At 39.4% G+C, this 21,465-nt stretch overlaps 1 protein-coding gene across 2 annotated transcripts in view; it reads left to right on the plus strand.

Annotated features, from left to right (window-relative positions):
* Positions 1-21,465, plus strand: part of LOC102223977 (protein spinster homolog 2-like) — a 77,764-nt gene that overhangs the window by 26,913 nt on the left and 29,386 nt on the right. For both annotated transcript variants that reach the window (XM_023342262.1, XM_023342261.1), the window contains exons 3-4: positions 15,712-15,848; positions 19,788-19,939. In XM_023342262.1, the coding sequence (XP_023198030.1) occupies positions 15,712-15,848; positions 19,788-19,939 (289 nt within the window). The remainder of the gene's footprint in view (positions 1-15,711; positions 15,849-19,787; positions 19,940-21,465) is intronic.

The raw sequence follows: 21,465 nt of genomic DNA on the forward strand, positions 1-21,465 counted from the left end.
GCTACTAGCAGGAGGAGGTGAAATACACCGTCATTTAATAGGCCAAAGAACAAAGGGTGTTCATGTAAGAAACAAAAAGCCAGAGCGGTATGTGGTAAAAAAATGTCAAATTAACAGGAAAAAGCTATCACCCCTGCCCTGCTATTTCCTATATTTCCATTCAAAATTGCTTTAATAACTATGCCATACCAGAAACAACAATGATGTTGCCCATAGCAACGTGAATTCAGCTGAAGATCCTGAATGTAGCTCTGTTCAGTAGTTTAAACCTGCAAACTCTCAACATCACACTAAGACCCAATAACCTGAAGCCCTTTTCTATTTATAAATAATAAAAACCTGTTCTAGATCTCATCACAGGTGTACATAGACTAAAAACTCATCAGTGTGGCTTGCACAGATGCTATAAATGTCCAGTCTATTTTGTTTTGGCTTAGCATATCCCTGCATGTGCAGTGAACTGGTTGGCAGAAAATCTGCTTATAAGTTTTTCCCCACACAAAGCTAAAGCTTTTTCCACAGTTCCTAGACCTGACCAATTCAAAACTGAGCTTAACCGATTAGCCACACGTTTTCTTAGCAGCTAGCCGCCAGCCAACTGGACACGCTCAGATGCAGGCGAGGTTAGAGAAATTAGTGCTGGTTTCTTTGTTCTTTTGCACATTCAGAAGTTTCATCTTTTTACCGTCTGATATGCACAACGTGAGCATGTAATAGTAAGCAGCCTTCACGGGCGCAACATAGAAGCAGGCTTAGGCAAAATGCTAAGGCCTGAGGCCTACAGGGGAGTAAAGACTTCTACATACCTACTGTAGATACACAATGGTCTCTACTCTTAAGGTGGGAACTTATATTGGGGGAGGTAACAGCGTTAAATATAATTTAGAAGATATAAGACAAATCTTTGTTACAATCCAAACTGTACATTTACTTTTCCATATGTTTTACGCTCTACTTTAATACAAAATTGAGAGAGAATCTCGGTTTACTGGACCTTACTGGATTTAATTTGTATTCCTAATAAAATGGACTAAGTTGTGGTGAGGAATGGCCGGCCTTTTTTACATTTTAAATAGTGCAAAAGTGCCAGAGTTGTTTCCTGAGCATTTCTAGTTTGATGGTGCATAAATAAACACCAGCAGACTGCATTAAAAAGGGCTTTAAATGTTTGGGTTATTTTTGGTTACAGAGTTAGAAAACCCAACTCCTGAAGTTGCAATTTTGACTTTGGGAGTCAGATGTCCAATATGGCTGCCAAGCACTAAAACGTTGTGAAAATTGCAGACACAGTTTGTGTATAAGGACTTCAAAGTACTATAGCCTCATTAAATCAGGGATTGAAAAAGATCATTTGGTTTTTCTGACTTGTAACTAGTTCTGCGACTAATTTAGAAGTGATGTCACTCCTAGTTCCTTGTTTCAACTTCCACAACAAATCAAGTACAGCATTAGCTGTGGCCTGTCAGGCTAACCTCATTATTGGCATGCTCAGTCAGTTCAGGCTCCTGTGCTATTTTGGCTGTGATGGATAAAAATATCAGCATAAATTTATAAATTCCTTTGCAAAATTACTGATTCACAATATATTTTTGTAGACAATATGAACACAGTTAAAGATATGGAAATAAGCCTGAGACAAGGCCAAGAAGACAACAACCAAAACAAAAGGCAAAGCACTTCAAGAACATGAAAGAAGACAGCAAGAAGGCTACATCGGACTCTGTATTGTCATGGTGCGTCACGTGACCAACATTTTAGGTGATACGTGTCAGTCAGAAATGTTTAGTATCACAAAGAAGCCTGTCTTTCCTTTTAAAGTGGGAAGTTGAGCTATCGTTGTTTGATCAGCTGTTTTGGCCGGTCACTGCCACTCCTATTTTGTCTCTTGGCCTCAACAGTATCCCTAGTTACCTCTCCGCCCCCCCACCCCCACTCTCTCTCTCTCTCGCTCTCTCTCAGCAGTTTGGCAGCTGCTGTTGCCTTGTTGTCACTTACAGAAGCAAAGGCTGAATGTGACATGAGAGGAAACGATAGAAGAATGAGCCACCTGCGACTTCCTCCTTCTTCCTCATGCACGGCATCGAGTGTTAATCTTCTCCGCTATTGATTCCCGAAGCCAAGTGATTCCATTGCAGTATTATTCACCGGCCCGTACACCACCCCACACCTCCCACCTCCCTCCCCTGCTGTGATAAGAATAGAGCGATGACCTGATGATGCATTGACATCACAGCAGTGTGGCTGTGTGTCTCCGTCTCTGGTTGTTTTATTAGGCCATGTCTCCAAAGGGGGCAGCTGTTGGGTGATGATTGTCCCTCTGCCTCAGTCGACTTCCTCACTTTCGCTTCTTGTTGATGGACCCGCGTCCTGCAGATGGAGGAATAAATACACAACCAGGTCTTTCGTAAATTTTCATGCGGATTTGGTCTTGCTTGCATTTCCAAGTGCAAACAAATGTGGAGGACGGCCATGCAAATCTGAAGCAGAAGTCAGCGGCCAAGTGTTTGGGAGCATCGACTCTGTGACAGATTTTCTCCTCTTCTGAGCGCGGATTGATTGCTGCTATGTCAGGCTGCTCCTCTCCTGCAGCCATGTGACATCAGCAGATCAATTGACTACATACAGACACTTTGGGTCGCTCCCAATTGGACACATGCGGTCCATTCGTGTTGCTGATCTGTTTTCAAACAGTGTGCGTGTTTTTGTGTCTCAACTTCAGTTTTCATGCTCCATCATTGCCATCGCAAATCATCAACACAGGCATGTTGAGCTTGTCATTGGGTTGTCCCTCCCTGCAGTTGCTGCAGTAACAGGCAGGAATAGAAAAACTCCTCTCTCTGCGACTGAAAATGATTCAAAAATAATAAGCACCCTCGGTGTTCCCAGCAAATTCTACATTGCTCATTTTTGTTTGTTCACGGTCGGATAAACCTACCGACTCTCTTCACTCATACCAGATTGCTTGCCATGTTTGGATGTAAGTAACGCGCAAAAGACCAGGCCCCGGTTTGCTCCAGCCAGCAGGGCCATGTAATTCTCCCCAGATGCAGCTCTTGTGTCGACCAGGTATAGTGGAAACATTCCCTGCAGCTGCAGAGACGAGCCATCAGAGTGGCTGCGACACTCAATAAAATAAAAGGTTGGCTTAGCATGCCAGCTTCTGCAGGAATTAGCTGCTCATTTCATAGAAACTGGGCTGCATATGGGATTTATCAGATGGGACGCAACGCTCTGGTAATGCGGCGTTGTTGAAATGTGAGCTGGAAGGGATTCCTGGAGAATAACCGGGGATCAGAAAATGTCAGGAATGCAGAAACGTTTGGAGCTTCGACACGCAGGAGGGGAATCCACGATGAGGAAACGTGATGCACGGGAATGTGTGAGAAGTTTCAGTCTCTCACAGTGGCTCAGGTGTCCTACTCACACCGAAGTTATGTGCTACACCCTCCCACAGCAGTCCTTTAAAACCATTAGACGGAGAAACAAGGCTGCCCCTCCTTTTCTTTAGAAGTGAGAGAAGCTGCAGAGCAGCCAGCTCTACTACCAGCTAAAGATTTCTTTAGCTGGTAGTTTCTGTCATGATTCAGATGATTTTTGTCAATGTCAAGCCTCTGTAGAGATTGATGACTGCAACAGAACAACACGTTTCGAACAGGTTTTCTTCTCTGTGTGCTCGGGAAGTGAAAAATGTAAAACATGCAAAACTCATGATCTGTTTACTGGAATTAAACACATAGGTGTGATTGTGTAGTCTGAAAGCGAAAGAAACATTTTCAGGTCTCCAGTTCGGGTGGAAGGACTGCTGACCAGCTCTGTTTACACTGGTTCTGGTTCTCAAAAATAGTTTATATTAAACACCACTGGGTAAATTAAATCTTTGGATGTTTTGTCTTGGACCTTCATACCCTTCAGGCTTTTCATTAGTTTTGTTAACCCCTTTAAATTTGACCAGTGATTTCTGTTCGATTCAGGAAAGACACTGAGAGTGGATTTGATCCACATGAGTCTACAGTAACTTGAATTTACTTTAGGACTGATGTGGATGTGTGGTTTGATGTTATATTCTCCCTAACTGAAAAAAACCCCCCACTCCTTTTAATTAACCCGTTAACCCTCAACCCCAGAAAATACAATGGAAAAATGGCACACAGGCGTTCTGCTGCATGTTAAGGGGTTTTAATATAAATCTTCAATAATGTTCCTCTTTGGCTGTGTATTCTGTGTCTATATATTCTCTTTTTGAACTTGAGGTGCACTTCACTGGTTTTGCTGTTTTGTTACTCAAAAGCAAAGAATCAAAAGAAAGCGCAGAGCTTCTTCTGTTGCTGAAAATATGTTTCTTACTTCCTTTTAACTCAATATCAAACCAAGCAGATGAAATAAATAACTGCGAACTGTGATGAGAATATTAACTCTTGTTAATACCGTTAGAAATATCTTGTGATTATAGATCAATTATGTGCCTATAATTTTATAATTATAGGCACATAATTGATCTATAATTTTTTATTATAGATAAATATAATATCTATAATATTATAGATATTATAATATCTATATTATAATAGATATTATAATATAGTATCTATATTATAATATCTATAGCACATAAATTCTTGTGCGAAGAATTTATTCGCACAAATTCTTGATTCCTACAAGTTAGATGCGCCGAGTCTGACTGAGAAAGAAAGAGATAGTTCAACAACAACCGACATCTTAATATTAATCATTTTGAAAAAGCCTGGGACAACAGGTACTTGGGATTGGATTTAGGTATTTAAGAATAAAGCCGTAATATATAACATTATCATACATGCATTATTAATGATGTTGTTCAGGCTGCGCTCAGTCAGAAACAATTCAGCATAAACCTGAGAGACTCAATGCCTTTCTTACTGTGATTATATTGTAGGCATTAGTTTTTATTAGAAATAACACCATGCTAATACAGGATTAGCTGTAAATAAGATGCACTGCACACAGAGAGAAGAGATGTTATTAAAGAGCTCTGCAATTCAGAGGTTTACTGATGTTGCTAATTAACTGTCATACTGTTTTGTTCCTTCCTTTTTCTTCTTTTCGTTTCTTTTTTCACTCCAAAATGTGTTTCCTTGCACATCTTTCTGTACTTGAATGTGCACAGTTGCCTTAAATGTGACCAAAAACGCTTTATTTCTGTTACATTTGATGGCATGTCTATAATTTTGTGCCATCGCGTCTTCAGTCGGCTTCCCAGCCGATTAAAATGTCACCAGGAACTAGGGCTGAAACGATTGATCTGATTAATTGTGATTAATCGATTGTTGAAATAACCGTCAACTAATTTAGGGATCGATTAATCGTTAACAGGAGTGTACAAACTCAAAGAAACATCCATTTGCTTTAAGAACAGCAAACTCAGAGCAGTATTTAAGGTGAAACTGTAAAAATATATCTACATTTACAGTTAAGATAACTAAAAAAAACCAGAATTCCTTAAGTGGCATAGTTTTGGATTCACCTGGTTCAAATTCTGTTTAAAAAAACCTAAATTTCCTAACAAACACCTTTTGCTATTAACCGGTCATGTTAAACACTGAATCTATAAATAATCAAGTGTTCACTAAAGGAATGCTATGTTACTGGATTTTGGGCCAAGAAACATTATTGAAAAATGTGTTTATTTGCATCTTTTAATGTATTTCTAATATTGTATTAAAAGGCTTAAATAATTAAATGAATGTGCCAGTGTTATATATATATATATATATATATATATATATATATATATATATATATATATATATATATATACGATTAATTGTTAATACTTGTTAGTTGCGTTCCTACCTGGAACAGAGCCGAGTGATTGGTTTCAGTTCTGAAAAAGGATACTGGAGCGTCCAGTACAGTAAATTCTTTGTGTGATGACATCCTCGGTATGCAGGGTTGGGTTACCTGTTGTGTTTCCACAGCAAAGCCTGCAACACGCGACACGGTGTGCGATCTGAAAGGGTTGATCAGTGTGGGTTTTGTGTTGCATGGAGTGTTTTGTCATTATTAAAGGTGAGTCACTGGTTCACTATGGTGACACACAGAGATGCTTCCCAAAATTAGCAACAGCATAATCTCTCATTGTGTAGGGAATGAAGAATTTCACCTCTGACACGAGAGTCCGTTCAACACGCTGCCAGAAAGGGGCCGTCATTTAAGGTGTTGCAATGATGAAACGTGCAGAGGCGCAAAGGTGGAAGAGAGTAAACACGCACTGAAGGTCTGTGGTGTATTTACAGAAGTTGAGTGTTTGCACCTCGGGCACACACCCTGTTCACTGCGGACAGGTCAAAGCGGCACTCGGACGTGTTTTTTTTTGTTTTGTTTTTTTTGTGCTGCCGAGCGGCCACTCCTTGACTGCAGACATGCACAGACTTGCAGAAGGGATCTGCTTCTCCTGTTCCTGTAATTCAGCCTCTGGCAGCTGATGGACATGCAGATTCATCAAACTGTGGTTCCTCGTTTAGACAGTCCGGCTGCATAGCTGTGAGGGCCACTGAGGGCCTTTAGGCCACTGCGGGAAATAATCAAATATCTAACGAATTTGGGGCAGTAAATATAGAAATTATGTTTGCATTAAAAAACTCTCAGACAGTGACATTTAATTATCCTTTCATTTGGTACTTGCATCCAAATTTTTACTTCCTTTCCTGCAGTTTGCTTGATGGGTTTCACAATGACATAAATATGTTAAGTACCTCACATTTAATGTTTTCAATCTCAGAGGAAAAGCATAATGGAGACACCCTAACATTTTTGGTTTGCACCGTTACTGTTGGGGGAAGAAGCTGTGCTGCATTTTTAACACACATATAAAAAAAAGCAATTGATTATCTCACATCCACGTAAGCAGCCGGCTGTATTTTTTTATTTTTTTTGCAATAAAAGTGAAGGATCAAATGAGGGTGGCGTCCAGCAGCCTGATGCAGAGCTTTTGGTGGTAGTGGGGGCGGAATCCTGCGTTTCACAGGGAAATCTCCATCAAGGAATATCAATCAGACACACACGCACATCTCTGCATATCCTCCTGATGCAGTGGAGAGTGAGTCACCCAGAGAGGTATTGTTGTGACTGGCCAATCAAAGTGTGGGCCGGCCATCTCCTTGTGTGAGGAATGGTAAAGTGTTTAGGCGGGGTGTTCTGTAGAGGCAGCTTCCTTTTTTTTTTTGGCTACGGTTTATTTCACAACCTCATAAAGATGAAGCGTAATTAGATACTGATTTAAATAAGCACCCTTTAATGTTCGGTGTTTTCAGGCCCGATAGTCCGGTCTTGGTTCGACTGGGAACCAAAGTTGTAACATTTGTTACATTTTCAGCTGGTGCAGTTCGCTTTCTCACTGCACTGTGTCAAAATGAACCAAACCCTTTGAAAAAAACCTGTTCACCCTCCTCGCCTGTGGTGGCGCTGCACCAAGAGCCACTGAAGGAAACGACACGGAAACTTCAGAGGACATGAGCTCAACTTTCATCCATACCTCCCCAAATTAACTGGACGTTCTAACCAAACGAACTAGAGTTTGGTTTGAATCCAAGCTTAGGAAGAACAATAAGACATAACGATAAGATAAGATAAGATATTCTTTATATCTAAAAGAATATAAAGAATATCTTTACCTTATCATAAAGATAAGATAATGCAAGATATTCTTTATTTTCCCCTAAGGGAGTTTCTTCGAGCGTAGAAGTGCAAGAACTACAAAATACCACAACAGTATAAGTTCATAAGCGTACAGTACAGATAATAGAACTATTGATTTCAAGGTTTTAAAACAGCAGTTTCATCCTGGCATCTGAAAACAAGAACAAGACATGGATAAATAATTAAATTAATGTACAAGATAAAAATAACTTGAAGTGCAATAAAGGAATTCCCTGCCATTCTCCGAAAACCATCAACACATGTTGAAAAGAAAACCTGCTGATGTTTTTCCATCAACAGAGTGCCACTTACAACGATGGATAATAAATGATAACAGTGATTAGTTATTAAAATTGAAGGTGGCTAACACTGGTTGACTTTTTTAGCGTCTTGTAGCCGAGTCTGCCTATCAGCATCAGCTAACTGCTCACATACCTCCTCATTTCTCCATCTTGTCCCTCTGCCAGGACTGACAAGATAATTAACCTGTGACTAGCGTCGCTGCAGCTGCACAGTAATGTTACACCCAAATACCGGATGTAACAGCCAGAGCAGGCTGCACTATACCTGGAGATTATGTCTCAGGCTTTCAGCTTCTGTCCTCCCAGGTACCTGATGCGCATGGAGGCTGTGAGAAAAATGCTCGGCATCTCATTAGGAATTTGAAGAATATTATTTTGGCTCTTTCGCTCGAGGTGAACGTGAAACTGAAAATAGTTTGCTTTGTCAGGGGAAGGCGTGATATTCTCACAGTGTTATGACTTAAAGTAAAACTGTTTTTTTAAGTCTGTTAAAGAAACAGTTAAATGACACATTCCTGAGGGTCATCTGTCGTCTTGTTGCCGTTTCAGACTTAATGTTTCGGACTTAAATGTAAAAATATGAACAAAGAGTTGTTTTGGGGTTTTTTTTTAAATAGGAAAACAATAATTTTATACACAAGCTAAAACAAAAACAGAGAATAAACACACTTATTGTAATAGAACATCAATGCTAACTAGTGTCACAAGTTAGCATTAGTTAGATACTCATGCAGCTAGCCTGCAGTGTGCTGCTTACCAAACATGCTAACTTGCTAGCTGTATTATTAAAAGTGTTTCATTAAAAAAGACTGGCAGGTGAAGCTCCTTTATTTCCACAGTGTCCCCGTTTGTGTTTCTTGTTACCAGATGTTTTTCCAAACAGTTAATTTCTTTTCTTTCATGTAAATTAAGGAAAACGTGTATGAGTTTTCTTTTAGCCAGCTGAATGGAAGCGAACAGCATCAAGTCGGGGATTTTGCTGACACATTTTTAGCGTTTCGTTAAAACTGTAGGGATGGTGAAGCAGAATTTTCTACCGTTCTACGACTTTCTAACACCCTGCCAGGTTACCAGTATATGACTCAGTCATAGTCACAAGTACATAACCGAGAGAGTCCAGCTATCTGAAATGATTAACCTGTTTGCTCTACGCAAGCTTTAAAGTCTTAAGCGATTAAAAACCCCATTGTCCTGAAAGCTTTACACGACTTTCAAATGTTACAGTAAGCACTCCCTAAATTTACCACCGGATTATTATTATTATTTTTTGCACAATAATTCACTTCCAAACATCCTTTTCGAGTCACCGTTGAGGAATTTCCAATTCGTCACGACCTGTAAACAATGGCTTTTAAAAGGCGAGGAATGCGTGTTAGTCAGGCTAATAGCGAGGCCGATGTTTGTTACATAAGCCTAATGATAATGGCAGGATGCGAGCTGATACTGTAGGGCTTGTTTGAGTTGCAGTGTACGGTTGAGTCAGTTCGCTGAGAGGTACGTGAGGTCACTGGTCTCCATCATCACGCCAGCACCGCATCCTCACTTAAACTTATTCCATGGTTATTTTGTGCCAATGCGTCTAGAAATGAGTACAGCATTGCTTATTTACCCGCACAATAGGAAACACTAATGTCCTCTTTGTTTGATGGTTGTAATATTACATGCTGTGATGATCAAAATTAATCACTCAACACAAACCAGATGGTCTATTAATTTCCTTATGAAAAAAAATAGCAGTTTTTTTTCCCCGACTCACTGTATTCCAGGTATCGTCTTGTCCTGCTCCGCATTTGTGGCATTCTTTTTGTAAGAATAAGATCTGAATCTCTTCCGCTGTGTCGATCGCAGGAACGTGTATTTGTTGTGCTCCGCTGCTGAAAATATGAAGGAATGGCAACGAGATGACGGATGACCCTCAGGAATGTGTCATTTAAAACTAGCTAGGCCAGTGGTTCTCAAACTTTTTTCAGTGATGTACCCCCTTAAGAATATATTTTTAGTCAAGTACCCCCTGACACGGGCAAAACATTTTTGGAATTAAAAAGAGGTACAGTGCTGTAAAATCACTGTCTGATTTATTAAAGCCAAACAACTTATATCAGTGAACCTGACAAATACATCCATATTACAAACATTGCATGGTTAAACAAAAAAGAAAAACAGAAGACGGTGACCACCAGGAAGGTATAAAACCAGTCAAACCGTTTTATTTTAAAGGATATTGAAACTAAGTACTGAATATAAATTTCAGTGCATGAACACACATTTATATTTTATCGAACTTTTTACAAAATAATTTTTCCCAAGACTTATTATGAGGAGCCTACTGATTTTTTAAAGATATTTTGAAAAGCTTCACGTACCCCCTGCAGTACCTCCACGTACCCCCAGGGGTACGTGTACCCCCATTTGAGAACCACTGAGCTAGGCTACCTTTAACCGTACTGGACGGCCTCTCCTGAAGCTGAAACGTTTTGTGGGTAGAATTGTGAGGAGAATTTAGAAATCCTGATTTGTTGAACATGCTTAATTAGCTTTGTTAAAGGTAAACAATATATTTTCTAGCTAGATTAAAAAAAGGTTTTTTGCTTTTTTGTTTCACCTAAATGAGATCATCAAGCTAATGTAATAAATCAGATCATCTAAGTAATTTTAATACTAGACTGATAACGCAAGTAAATACAAAGTGTGGTTATAATTGATTTTTTTTCTTCTTTTAATCAAATAGCAATTTAAACCACATTGGCTCTACGTGAAAAAGTGATGTCCCTCTTTGTTAAATCCGGAATTAACTCTGATTAACTACATTTGTCTTCTAAAGGTGAATTCAGTTTTACTAGCCACATCTTGGTCTGATTACTACATGACCTGTAAACCAGTCTGACAGCATGAAGTAGGCTAAACACCTCAAAAAGCAACACAGCCTGCCTCCATCTGAAGGAATTCAACAATAAGTATGGAAAAAGAAGTCACTGACGGCCATTTTCACCGTGTTATGCACGTTATTCATTTAGTGCATGTCTATATTAGCTGGTTCTGGAGGCTAAAGCTAACATCCAATCCAAGAAACACCACAACGTGAAATTGAATAAGTTCAGAGAGTAGGCCACAATTTTGTAATCGCTTTAAAAAGTTGAGCTATTTAAGTAGTTTTAGAGGATCACAGACGTGATCGTTTAGCGTCAGTGTGAGGCCTTGTGTGTCGACTGGCAGGAGATGAGCGGGGCTACTTCCTACAGAGTCTTTATTCCTACAGAGTCCAGGACATTTCCTGGTCTATATGAGTGGTTACAGGGTACAACGTGTGTTTTAGGTCTCTGAGGCAGCGTCATGTAGGAAGAACCCTCAACTCTTGACTTCAGAAGACCCACAAAAAAATAAATCAAACTTTCTGTTGCTTATTTTTTGAAATGCAAATTTCACACCAACATGCTTCCATGTCTATGCAGGGCACAGGCTTTACTGCGAGTCTCTAGACTCATTCCAAGCGCTCCAGAATGAGATGATAAAAGGCGATAACTTCACTAGTTAATCTTTGGTTTGATTCTATGTAGCAAGAAACTCTCTTTCTTCAAAAGGGTGTGTCTGTCTCTTTTCAATTTAGGCATCTAAACAAAAACCTCTGAGTTTTCATGACAGGTGATGGTAGCTAATCAAAAGAGAGATTTCTTTATTGACACATGAGTTTAAATCCAGCTCTTAGCGGTGGCTCTACGTACAACTAAGACTCCACTCTTTAGTGACACCGTAACATTTTTATTGTGAGCCCGTCACTCGTTTATACGTCTCCGGTTACCAGAGTCTCTGACACGGGTACTTTTTGTTCTCGTGTGTAAGCCAAGAGTCAAAAGCGCATTCGTGTTTCAACAACATGATAAGATCATAGCGCCATGTAGTGGCTTGGCATAACCGGATTCAAGGTGTCTTTCTAAACGTGGAACATTTCCCCAATCAACATTGAAAACACTGGCAGTGTTTCCACACGGTGGTGTTGTGAAAACTTGGCCTAAAAGTGTTTTTTATATATATTATATATTTGTTTTGTCTTGGGTTTGGCACCTTCTTACTTAGATGTGACCTTATCTGTTTCCCTTTAGTCTGTTCTTCTTTGTTTAATCTGAAATAATACGTTTTAAGGAAAGATGAACGTGATTAGACTGTCAAAGCCTGACTTCATTTGCATGTGATGACATCGTTATGAGGTGATAATGTGGCTCAAGAGAATGAAAAGCTAATCAACAAATTTCAGGAAATGCCACACACACACACACGCGCCGTCATGCAAACACTCGCGGGTGGTGACATTTGTGCCTCCTACTCACTTCCAGTAGGAAAAACACTAAAAATCTGATATGGCTCCAAGCAGCTAAACAGTGACATGGGCAGCTCATTAAAACCCATGTGGACCAGCTGGTGGTGGATGATTGGTGACCTCTCCCATGTCTTATCTTGACTGCAGAATCCACCATTGAACGTGTGTGTGTGTGCGCGCGTGTTGTGTGTGTGCGTGAATGTGTGTGTGAGCTAGGATATCTCCTGCAGTGATATGGCTTCAGGCTGGATTGATACAAATCATTTAAGAAAACTGGCCGTCACTCAGCAGTGAACTTAGTGTTCTTTAGTGAATGTTGACAATGGACGCTGAGAAAAGGTTTGGATGAGGACACAAAGCCAGACGTCACATCCAAGAGCTGCTCAATACTTGTTACGTAACGATCCTTTAAAGGCAAACACAACCCTTACACCCTGTAAAAATATATTAGTAAACCAAATTAGATTTCAGTTTGTTTTAATATCAGTTTTCTAATATTCTGTTTTTCTGTCATTAAAATAACAGCATTGAAGTTAAAAGGGTAAATTAATATCTACAATATTATTGTCTTCCAATAAATCAGATCAAAATTGGACCATGGTGTCTTTTTGTGTTTTGTAGCTCAAATGCTGAAAACTGATTTTTTTTTTTAAACTCTTGCATAAATTATCCAAAAGGTATGAAACCTATTAGTATTTACATTAATGTAGCATCTGCTTGATTTATTTAGTTATTTTTGAATAAGCTTTTTTTTTTTTTTGCTTTATAAAGATTAAATCAAGTTTAGTGGCAAACACTTTGACATGTACTTACTTTGGTCTTTCAGAGAATAATCAAAAAGTGTAAATATATGTTTTTGTTTGTAGATTTTAAAAAGCACATTATTTGTACACAGGCAAATAATATAAAAGGTACAAAGTATTTCAATTGATCTTATTCCTTAAAAAAAACCAGATTATTATAGCTCTTCTTATTTAAGTAACAAATGATGCATGAATATCATGAGCATCAAAGTGTTCAGTGAGTAATCTAAATACCTGCCACGATATTATATAAAAAGATTTTATTATATTAAGTAACTGTTCTCCTAAAAATAGATTTTTAAATGGATATCCTTTCTCTTCTTTCTTTTATTACACCAGAATATCACATGTTGAAAACGACAGCTTCTATAATCTGATTATTGTCTCTTATCCTGCGGGTTGGACTCAGCAGCTGTGGGACTGCGATGCCTCTATCTTATGTAACGAGACCCCCGTCCTCCTCCTCCTCCTCATTTTGCGCTCTCATCTGTCCCTCTGTGTTCCTCCTCTGTATGTTTAGTCTGATGATATGACACAACACTTTCCCAGTTTACCCCAGCGCTGTCAAGGGCAACATTTCTGCCCCTATTTGGTTTTTTGGGGGTTTTTTGCTCTGCGTACACAACCCCCCCCCCTGAACTCTGCTTTAAAACTCCTTACATCTGCTTGGATCTTCTTCATATATGTTGCCTAAAAGCCTCCACAACATGGGCGTAGCTGTCCAAGTACAGCCAGGTTGGGCAATTAGAGGAGCACTTGTGTTCATTTAACTGAAACATAAGTTCGCTTGTACGAAATTAAGACAGGAATTATTTATGGAGTAGCAGGCACAGAGGTCCTCTTCATCTGCAGCGCCGCTGTGTGATGTATTGCTTTAAACGGCTTCAGATCTGGTTTGCATAATTATAATTCCAGCTGTTTTACATTAAACCCTGACATGTACCCAGATCCCCCTCGAAACCCGTGCAGAGCTCTCTTTATTTAGTTTGATGGTGACACTTGCAGCCTAATTCTGTCACTTTTTTCAGCCTGTGACTCCTTAAAGGGCTACTGTAAGAGGCTGCGTCTCTGGAACGCAGCCTCTTATTTTTATCTCCACCGTTTGTCTTCATAAATCTAATCACCCACAAATGATCTTATCAGTGCTCTGCATTTAATGCTCTCATGCTGAGGTACTTGTAATAAGTGTAGGTGAAGTATAATGTGATCCCTGTTAGAGGCGTCCTCTGGCAGTCCTTGTCTGTGTCCCTGGCACGCCGCTGTCTCACAGCTGATCTGCACTGGACCGGTCCTGACTTAAATAAGTCGACCAGGGAACTGAAAACAGTTTGCTCAGCTCAGCTGGGATTTTTCGGGGGGACTTTCACAACAAAGTGCAATGAAGCAACAAAGTAACGAAATGCCTGCACAGGCATAAGAAGGGTATGAGATTCTCCGGGTATGATAAAAGTAGCATAGTTTTCACCTAAATGTTCACCAAAAAGCCATGACATCATCTAATCGCTTACTTAAAACAGAAAACCAGCATTTATTTTGACTGCTGCTGCAATATTATGGCAGGTATAATTATGTTATCTACTGCATTTGTTTTCTAAATGTTTTTGGTAAATGAATTTAAGCAAAAAATAAAAATGTCAACCCAAATTTAGAAGTTATTTTAACATGCTTCTTGCACAGAATTTTTTTTTTGTGTGGTTTTTTGGCTCTTTGTAGAATAAAATAAACATTAGGAACTATTAGGTTAATCACGACGAATCAGTTATTTAAATAATCGTTAACTAATTTGGTAAACGATTGATGGATTCAGACTTTAAAAAGGCCATTTACTGAAAGAACAACACACTCAGAGCAGTAATTAAACCAAAACTCTACACAAAATATGCACATTTTGTATTTAAGATAAAAACAACATGTAAATATGTTCTACCCAGAACTCCTCAAGTAGCATGGTTTTAGTTTCACCTGGTTCAAATTTTGTAAAAATAAAAAAATCCCAAAAGAAAATCTATTAAGCTCCTCTTGCTAGCCGATTGTTGTTTGGTTAATCCAAAAAGTAATCAGCAGATCCGCCCCACACTGTTGATGTTAAGTTGAGCAGAAAGGGCTCAGCTGCTCACATGTTGATGCTACAGATGCATCCTTTGCTACAAATGATCACTAAACGAATGCTTTGTTATTGCATTTTAGGCAATACGATGTTTATTTTTCTTAAGAAAAAGGAACTGAAATCTTTGTTTATTTGCATATCTTTATTTATTAAGATATGCAATATATAAAAAGAGCTTAAGTGGCTAATATGTCAGGCTATCGTCCTCTTTTAGTTTGAATATTTTTATTTGATGTAAATGACCAGAAAAGTTCACATTTGTCCTTCTTGTGAGCCAAGAAAATGTGCAGTGAGCTTCTTCTAGCTACCAGTGCAAAGCAACAAGTGGGGGAGGGGCGACTCTGTTATTTTCTACTTCATATTGCCACAGAGTTCAGTCAAGTTCTTTTTAAAAGCCTGTTAGGTTTGTTGTTGTGCAGACCAACAAACCTAAGAGCAGTAAATAATAAATGCCTGTCATTTCTAGTTCCTTTACTTTAGCCAAAGTAACATTTCCTTTCTTTCCCTCCACAGTCTTCATCTGCAGCTTCATGGTGGCTGCTCCCATCTTCGGTTACCTGGGCGACCGCTTCAACAGAAAGGTCATCCTGAGCTGTGGCATTTTCTTCTGGTCTACTGTGACCCTGTTGAGCTCGTTCATCAGCAAAGAGGTACGGCGTAGCTCCCGCTCTCACAGAAACCGCCGGTCAGCGGCAGCCGGGAAGCCCCCTCCCCTTCCCCGCCCCCCCGCCGTCGCTCTGTCAGACATCTTCCCTTGGACAGTAATAAGCTAATTAGTCTGTTGTGATTTGGATATGCTCGACATTAAGGCAAGCAAGATAAAATGACACGCTTGTTAAGTCAGACAGCAGCTTTTCCTTTGAAGACATTCTTTAAGTCTGCAGCCTTCCCTGGCTGTCCCACTCTCTCTATCTCACTGACTGCCAGCCAGTCAACTAATGAAGGGTCATCCGTCGGAGTTGTATCAATTACAGTCTTGTGGAAGATTAGGCCGTGCCGTTTCATTGCCCATAAATGTATGGATGGTCCAGCTAGGTAGGCCTGATGTTCACCCCAGATAGAATTTCTGCAGAAATGGATATGTGGCATTAAGGGCTGAGTTAGTTACGTTAACGCAGCGCGCGACACGTCTGCATTATGGAGTCCTGCAGCGTCGTGTCTCTGGTGAGTAAGCCGGCTCGCTGCCATAGCTCTTCATATTTGAGGACGGGAGTGACAGTGCAGAGATGACGGATGGTCTCAGGAGGCCACACTTTGATGGAAATCCTCCTCAGACTCATCCGCTTGGAGCTAAAATTGCAGGCTCTTGCCCGTTGAAGACGAACAACAGGAAAATAAGCCCTGACTGCTTGTGTCAAGGGTCTCTTCCCCTCTGACAGATGCCATGTATGATGCAGAGTGTGGACAAGCTTGTGCCAGTCAAATGAGACAAGACTGGTTACCTGTTACGTAACTGCACCAAGCCACTGAGGGATGGAATATACATCATGTAAGGAAATGTTAACGACCACTTATAATTGATTACTGTTATTACGCATTTAGGGGCTATTTTTTTCTGTTTGGATTTGCAGCAGATTTGTAGTCCGGATCTTATGTAACAGAAATCCACCGACGGCACACGGTTTTCTGCACGAATGCAGTGGACTGCAATTAAAATGATCACTTTTCTGTAATTAGAAACACATCTGCCACTTCACGCGCCTGACATGCAGCGAAACACCTTGTTGTGCAGCAAACTGCACCTCTTTAATTTGCTCTCATTTTTTCCTGCAATTTTCTTCTTTCGTCATTAGAATCCAAGATTAGTTTCATTAACTCGCATTTCAAAGGATGTTAAATGAAATGTGAGACAATTTCTTAAGCAGTTGTGTTTCTTCTTTTATGGGAGTTGACAGCATTTTCCTCACTTAGATTTTATTGTTTAATAGCCTGCAGTTTGACTGCCTAAAACACTCTTGAGGCTCGTTGTAATTCAACCATTTGTGACTAAAATAGGTTTTAAGAAGTTTGTTTTCCCTTTCAGAATTGGCTACATATAAAAATGTGCTGATTAAACACAGATTGAGAGGTCAAATGTAGGTGAATCGTTTGACGTGCCTCTATACAGAAGGCTGAATGGATAAGGGTGACGTAAGTGAACAGAGGTGCAACCTGCAGTAAATCAGGGCAGGTTGATACAGCAGGATGCAGATGGACAAAAAGGTAAAAAAAAAAAAAAAAAAAAACAGAACATTTTTAGTTTTACAAGTTTTTTTTAGTTTTACTCTTCCCTATTTTTTTAAACCCAAATTTAATAATCTATACACTATGATAGTGAGACTAAATGCAAGTGGAATGTATGCTAAGAAAACATATCAATAATATAGATGGGTTAATTGATTTTAAATAATTACAGCCAGTTATATTCTTCACCTATGACCTTTGAAAAATCATGGGTTGGCTATTCACGTTTATACTTCATGGGGTTAGCTGTAGCTTCACAAAGTGCTGCAGTTAAACTAACGAGAAGAAACTATTTGAAAAGTAAACTTGAATAAAATATTAAAGGCCTGGTAATATATTTGATATTTTTTTATTCAATCAAAACCTTTGTTTTTTAAGTAGTCAAGGGAATGAATCAGTTTTTCTAAAAGGTTTAATAAAAGAAGATCTAAACATTTTTTTGTCAATGTCCACTTGTTTTATAGTTCATTTTGGTGTTTGTATCCTTGCTATTTGGTCCAAATACCAATGTGACACACACACAAAAGCAGCTGGTATTGTTCCCCTAAACAGTGAACTGCCAAAAAAATAAATATGTGCAGTATTTAATACCTAATATGATCTGATGCCTTTGTCGATATCTTCAAAGGTTCAATTGAACATGACAAACCTGTAAACATTTGTTCGAAAAGTATACAACTCATATTAGCAAGTAGCTTATTAGCATCTCTTTTCATTTAGCTTATTAGAATGTAGCTCAGTTTAAGTTTGTAAAAAAACTATAATAAAAAATTGTTGGGTTTTTTTTTTCCTAAACTTTTCTTTCATACCTTTGAAGTCAGTCTTTGTTGTGAAGTCACTTTCACAATTTCCAAGCCAAATATCTGTGGCGTTTTCTGGCATCTATCGGAGCCCTTTGGTGTGCAACTAGCATTTTTGGTCCAAACCTCGATGATATGGTGTGGCTGCAACCACACACAAAAGCTGCCATCATGATTCCACTAAACACCGGGCCACTAAAGGAAGAAAATAGATCGTGACTGAATCTTTTTAAGCAGCCAGACACAGATGTAGCAGTGAGAGCTAAGTGGGGTATTTCTCATAATCACTCAAATTCAGTAATACAAACCCAACTGGTGTAAAAATTGCCTTGAAAACCTGTGCACATTTATCATTGACAACAATACACTCGACTGCAACAGCAGAGGGGTTTTACGGCCTGTAGAGGGAAATCTCTTGAGTGTCGTTTTACAAGAGGGTGTGTACAGTGTAGCCACTTGAGAATGTTTGCCGTCTCTTTGTGAATGACCTCATGACCCCGTGTCCCAGACTTCAACCAGCACAAAAGCCTGAGGTGTCAGCAGGGAACTCGGGTCAGCTCTGAGGATTCTTATTCCGCTGCCACGTTTATCCCTCATCACATAGCGGCCGCCTAGTGTCACAACAAGTGTCTACAGAGGACGTACAAGTGCATTGTATTAAATTTGAGAGCCGTGGAAGATTAATCAGACAGTTTTTAATGGACACAAGGCGCTGTAATAACAGTGTCACAAACCGTGTTCCCGTCCAACCAGTCCAAGATATGTTTTATTACCAGTGTGTGAGGCTTGCGTCAGTTCACGGTGTGCGTGTGTGTGCGTGTGTGGGGACTGAGTTGAAGGGGGGAAGAGATTTCTTCTCAGCTTCGCAGGCAGACATGGAAACCTACATTCTGTGAATAGTGGTTGCTATGGAAACAGTTGACAATCTAGCTACCTACGCAGGTTCCTATGAATAAGAAGCTTTTAAAACTCTTCACCTCTTTTTCCACTTTGTGACACCCGATAACAGATAATGTGTCGCTGTTAGCCACTGAATGAAATTATATTTTAATGTTATCATTATTGTGTCGAATGAGTCCTTGTGTATTATTCTGCATTTTCACAATTTAAAATAAATAAATAAACAAAAAATCTGCAGTCAGGCTAATCAATGTTTTAAACTGAACCAGTACTGGTGTGGAGAGAGAAACCAAAGCATCACAAGAAGAGAGTTATTGAATAAATTTATTCTGTTCAGTCTGTCTCAGAAAAGTTCCATGTCTACTTTGTACTTATTTACACTTAATTTGTACTATTTAGGAGATTTAATGTTGTAACTAAAACACTAAAAAACAAACATTTATGGTTTAAGTTACAGTACATAAACAAAAAGGAGTAAAAGCTTTTAGTCATAAAGAATTTTCATAGGAAGAAAGCGTGGAGGTGGAAAAAATCCTAAATAAGATGAAAAATGTGTTTTGTTTGACGTTGTGTTCAAAGAGACAGATTACCTGCTGTGCTCCACAGAGCTTATTGATTGATTTTTTTTTTCTTTCTGCTTCTTTTCCTTCTCTGTTTTCTCTGCAGCACTACTGGCTATTTGTGCTCTCCAGAGGACTGGTGGGCATCGGCGAGTCCAGCTACTCCGCCATCTCTTCCACCATCATAGGAGACATGTACACCAGCAACAGCCGCACCATGATGCTCTCCGTCTTCTACCTGGCCATCCCGCTGGGATCGTAAGTGCATCACGGCGAATTGGTACATGATGAACCCCATCAATCCAAGTCAGAAAGTTCTCACAGAGAGTCAACATTAAAAAAAAAAAGAAAGATACCAAAAATAAGAATTTTACAGGACATTCTCCCATGAAAATGTTGCTTAATCCAGAGGTTTCAACCTACTTTAACCTCAAAATGCCTACATGTAAGTCAATGGTTTCATTGGACACTGGTGTTATCTTGTTAGCTGTACACCTTTTTCTTACACTCCATTTTTCCATTAAAATTATTGGATTAAGCATTCAACTACATGGTGATATTTTAAAATTTGTGAGATGCACATATTGCAATGGATTCAATATACTGCAAAAACTCTAAATTGTAGGCCTGAACTTGTAATTATTTAATCAGATATTCATGGTTTCCCCCAGAAAACTTGCTAAGCCCGGTGGTTGGGGCGCTCAGCAGTCATTTATCCAGCTGCTGTCGAGTTTTTGGGTTAAAAGATGTTTAAAGTTGACAGGAAATTTGAAAATATCACTTGAAAGATTGTATGATTAATACCTGAATGCCAACTGTAAAATCTTTAAAAAATGCCAACATTTTAAAAAGACTTTAAAAAATAAGCAATGGCCAGCCTGGAAGGGGCACAAGTAAAGCCTGGTGGCCCGCCAGGCTGATAATACGCTGGGGGAAACCCTGGCTATTGAACTCAAACACTTTCGGGACAAAAAAAATCTAATCCTGGCTGTTAGCTGTGTAATGCTCCAGTAGGAAAAGCTTCTGTTTAGGCTATTTTTTAAATATTTGTTTAGTTTTTTTAGGTGTAATGTGAAGGTGTGGGAGTTTGACGCATTAATAAGCACAAATCCAAAGCTTTTTTCAGAAAAAAAAAATAAGCCAAATTATGAAATACATTTGTGGTGCTGGATCATGGGAGTCAGTTAAGTCTCTCAGTGCACAACAACAAGAGTCTGAGCTGCAACATGCAGGTTGTTTACCGTCTTCTGCACTCACCATCCTTTGCTAGGCAGGACAGACGTGCTGCAGTTTCTCTAGCATCATAAACATCCTCAACGTGATAAATTCTGTAATTACATAACCTGTCACTTTAGATTATTTCCAGTTAAAACGCGGAGGTAAGCTGTTACATAACTAATTTCCTTCACTGCAAACATCTGTTCTTAAACTCCTATAGGAGACAATGAGACAGGAAAGACAACTGCCCTCCAAGTGGCCCCCTAAATATCCTGGTCGCTGTAAACTGCCCAGCGGCACGAACAATAGAAGGTTAAAGATTTGGCTTCAGAAATGAGGCGTCGAACCTCCCATCCAGTCTCCCACTTGTTTGTTTTAACTGAAGTGCTCGGACTATTTCCAGGAAATGACCCGTGGAATCAGATCAGATTCAAAAGAAATTGACCTTACCGCCGTTTTCCTTGTTTTTCTTTGAATCTTGGCTCCCCTGACTGATACTTGTGTGCCATGTCAGCGATCATTGGGAGTGTGATTTTATTATTTATTACCGTAATTTTTTTTTTTCC

This window comes from Xiphophorus maculatus, chromosome 11, assembly GCF_002775205.1.
Source record: "Xiphophorus maculatus strain JP 163 A chromosome 11, X_maculatus-5.0-male, whole genome shotgun sequence".
Classification (NCBI taxonomy): domain Eukaryota; kingdom Metazoa; phylum Chordata; class Actinopteri; order Cyprinodontiformes; family Poeciliidae; genus Xiphophorus; species Xiphophorus maculatus.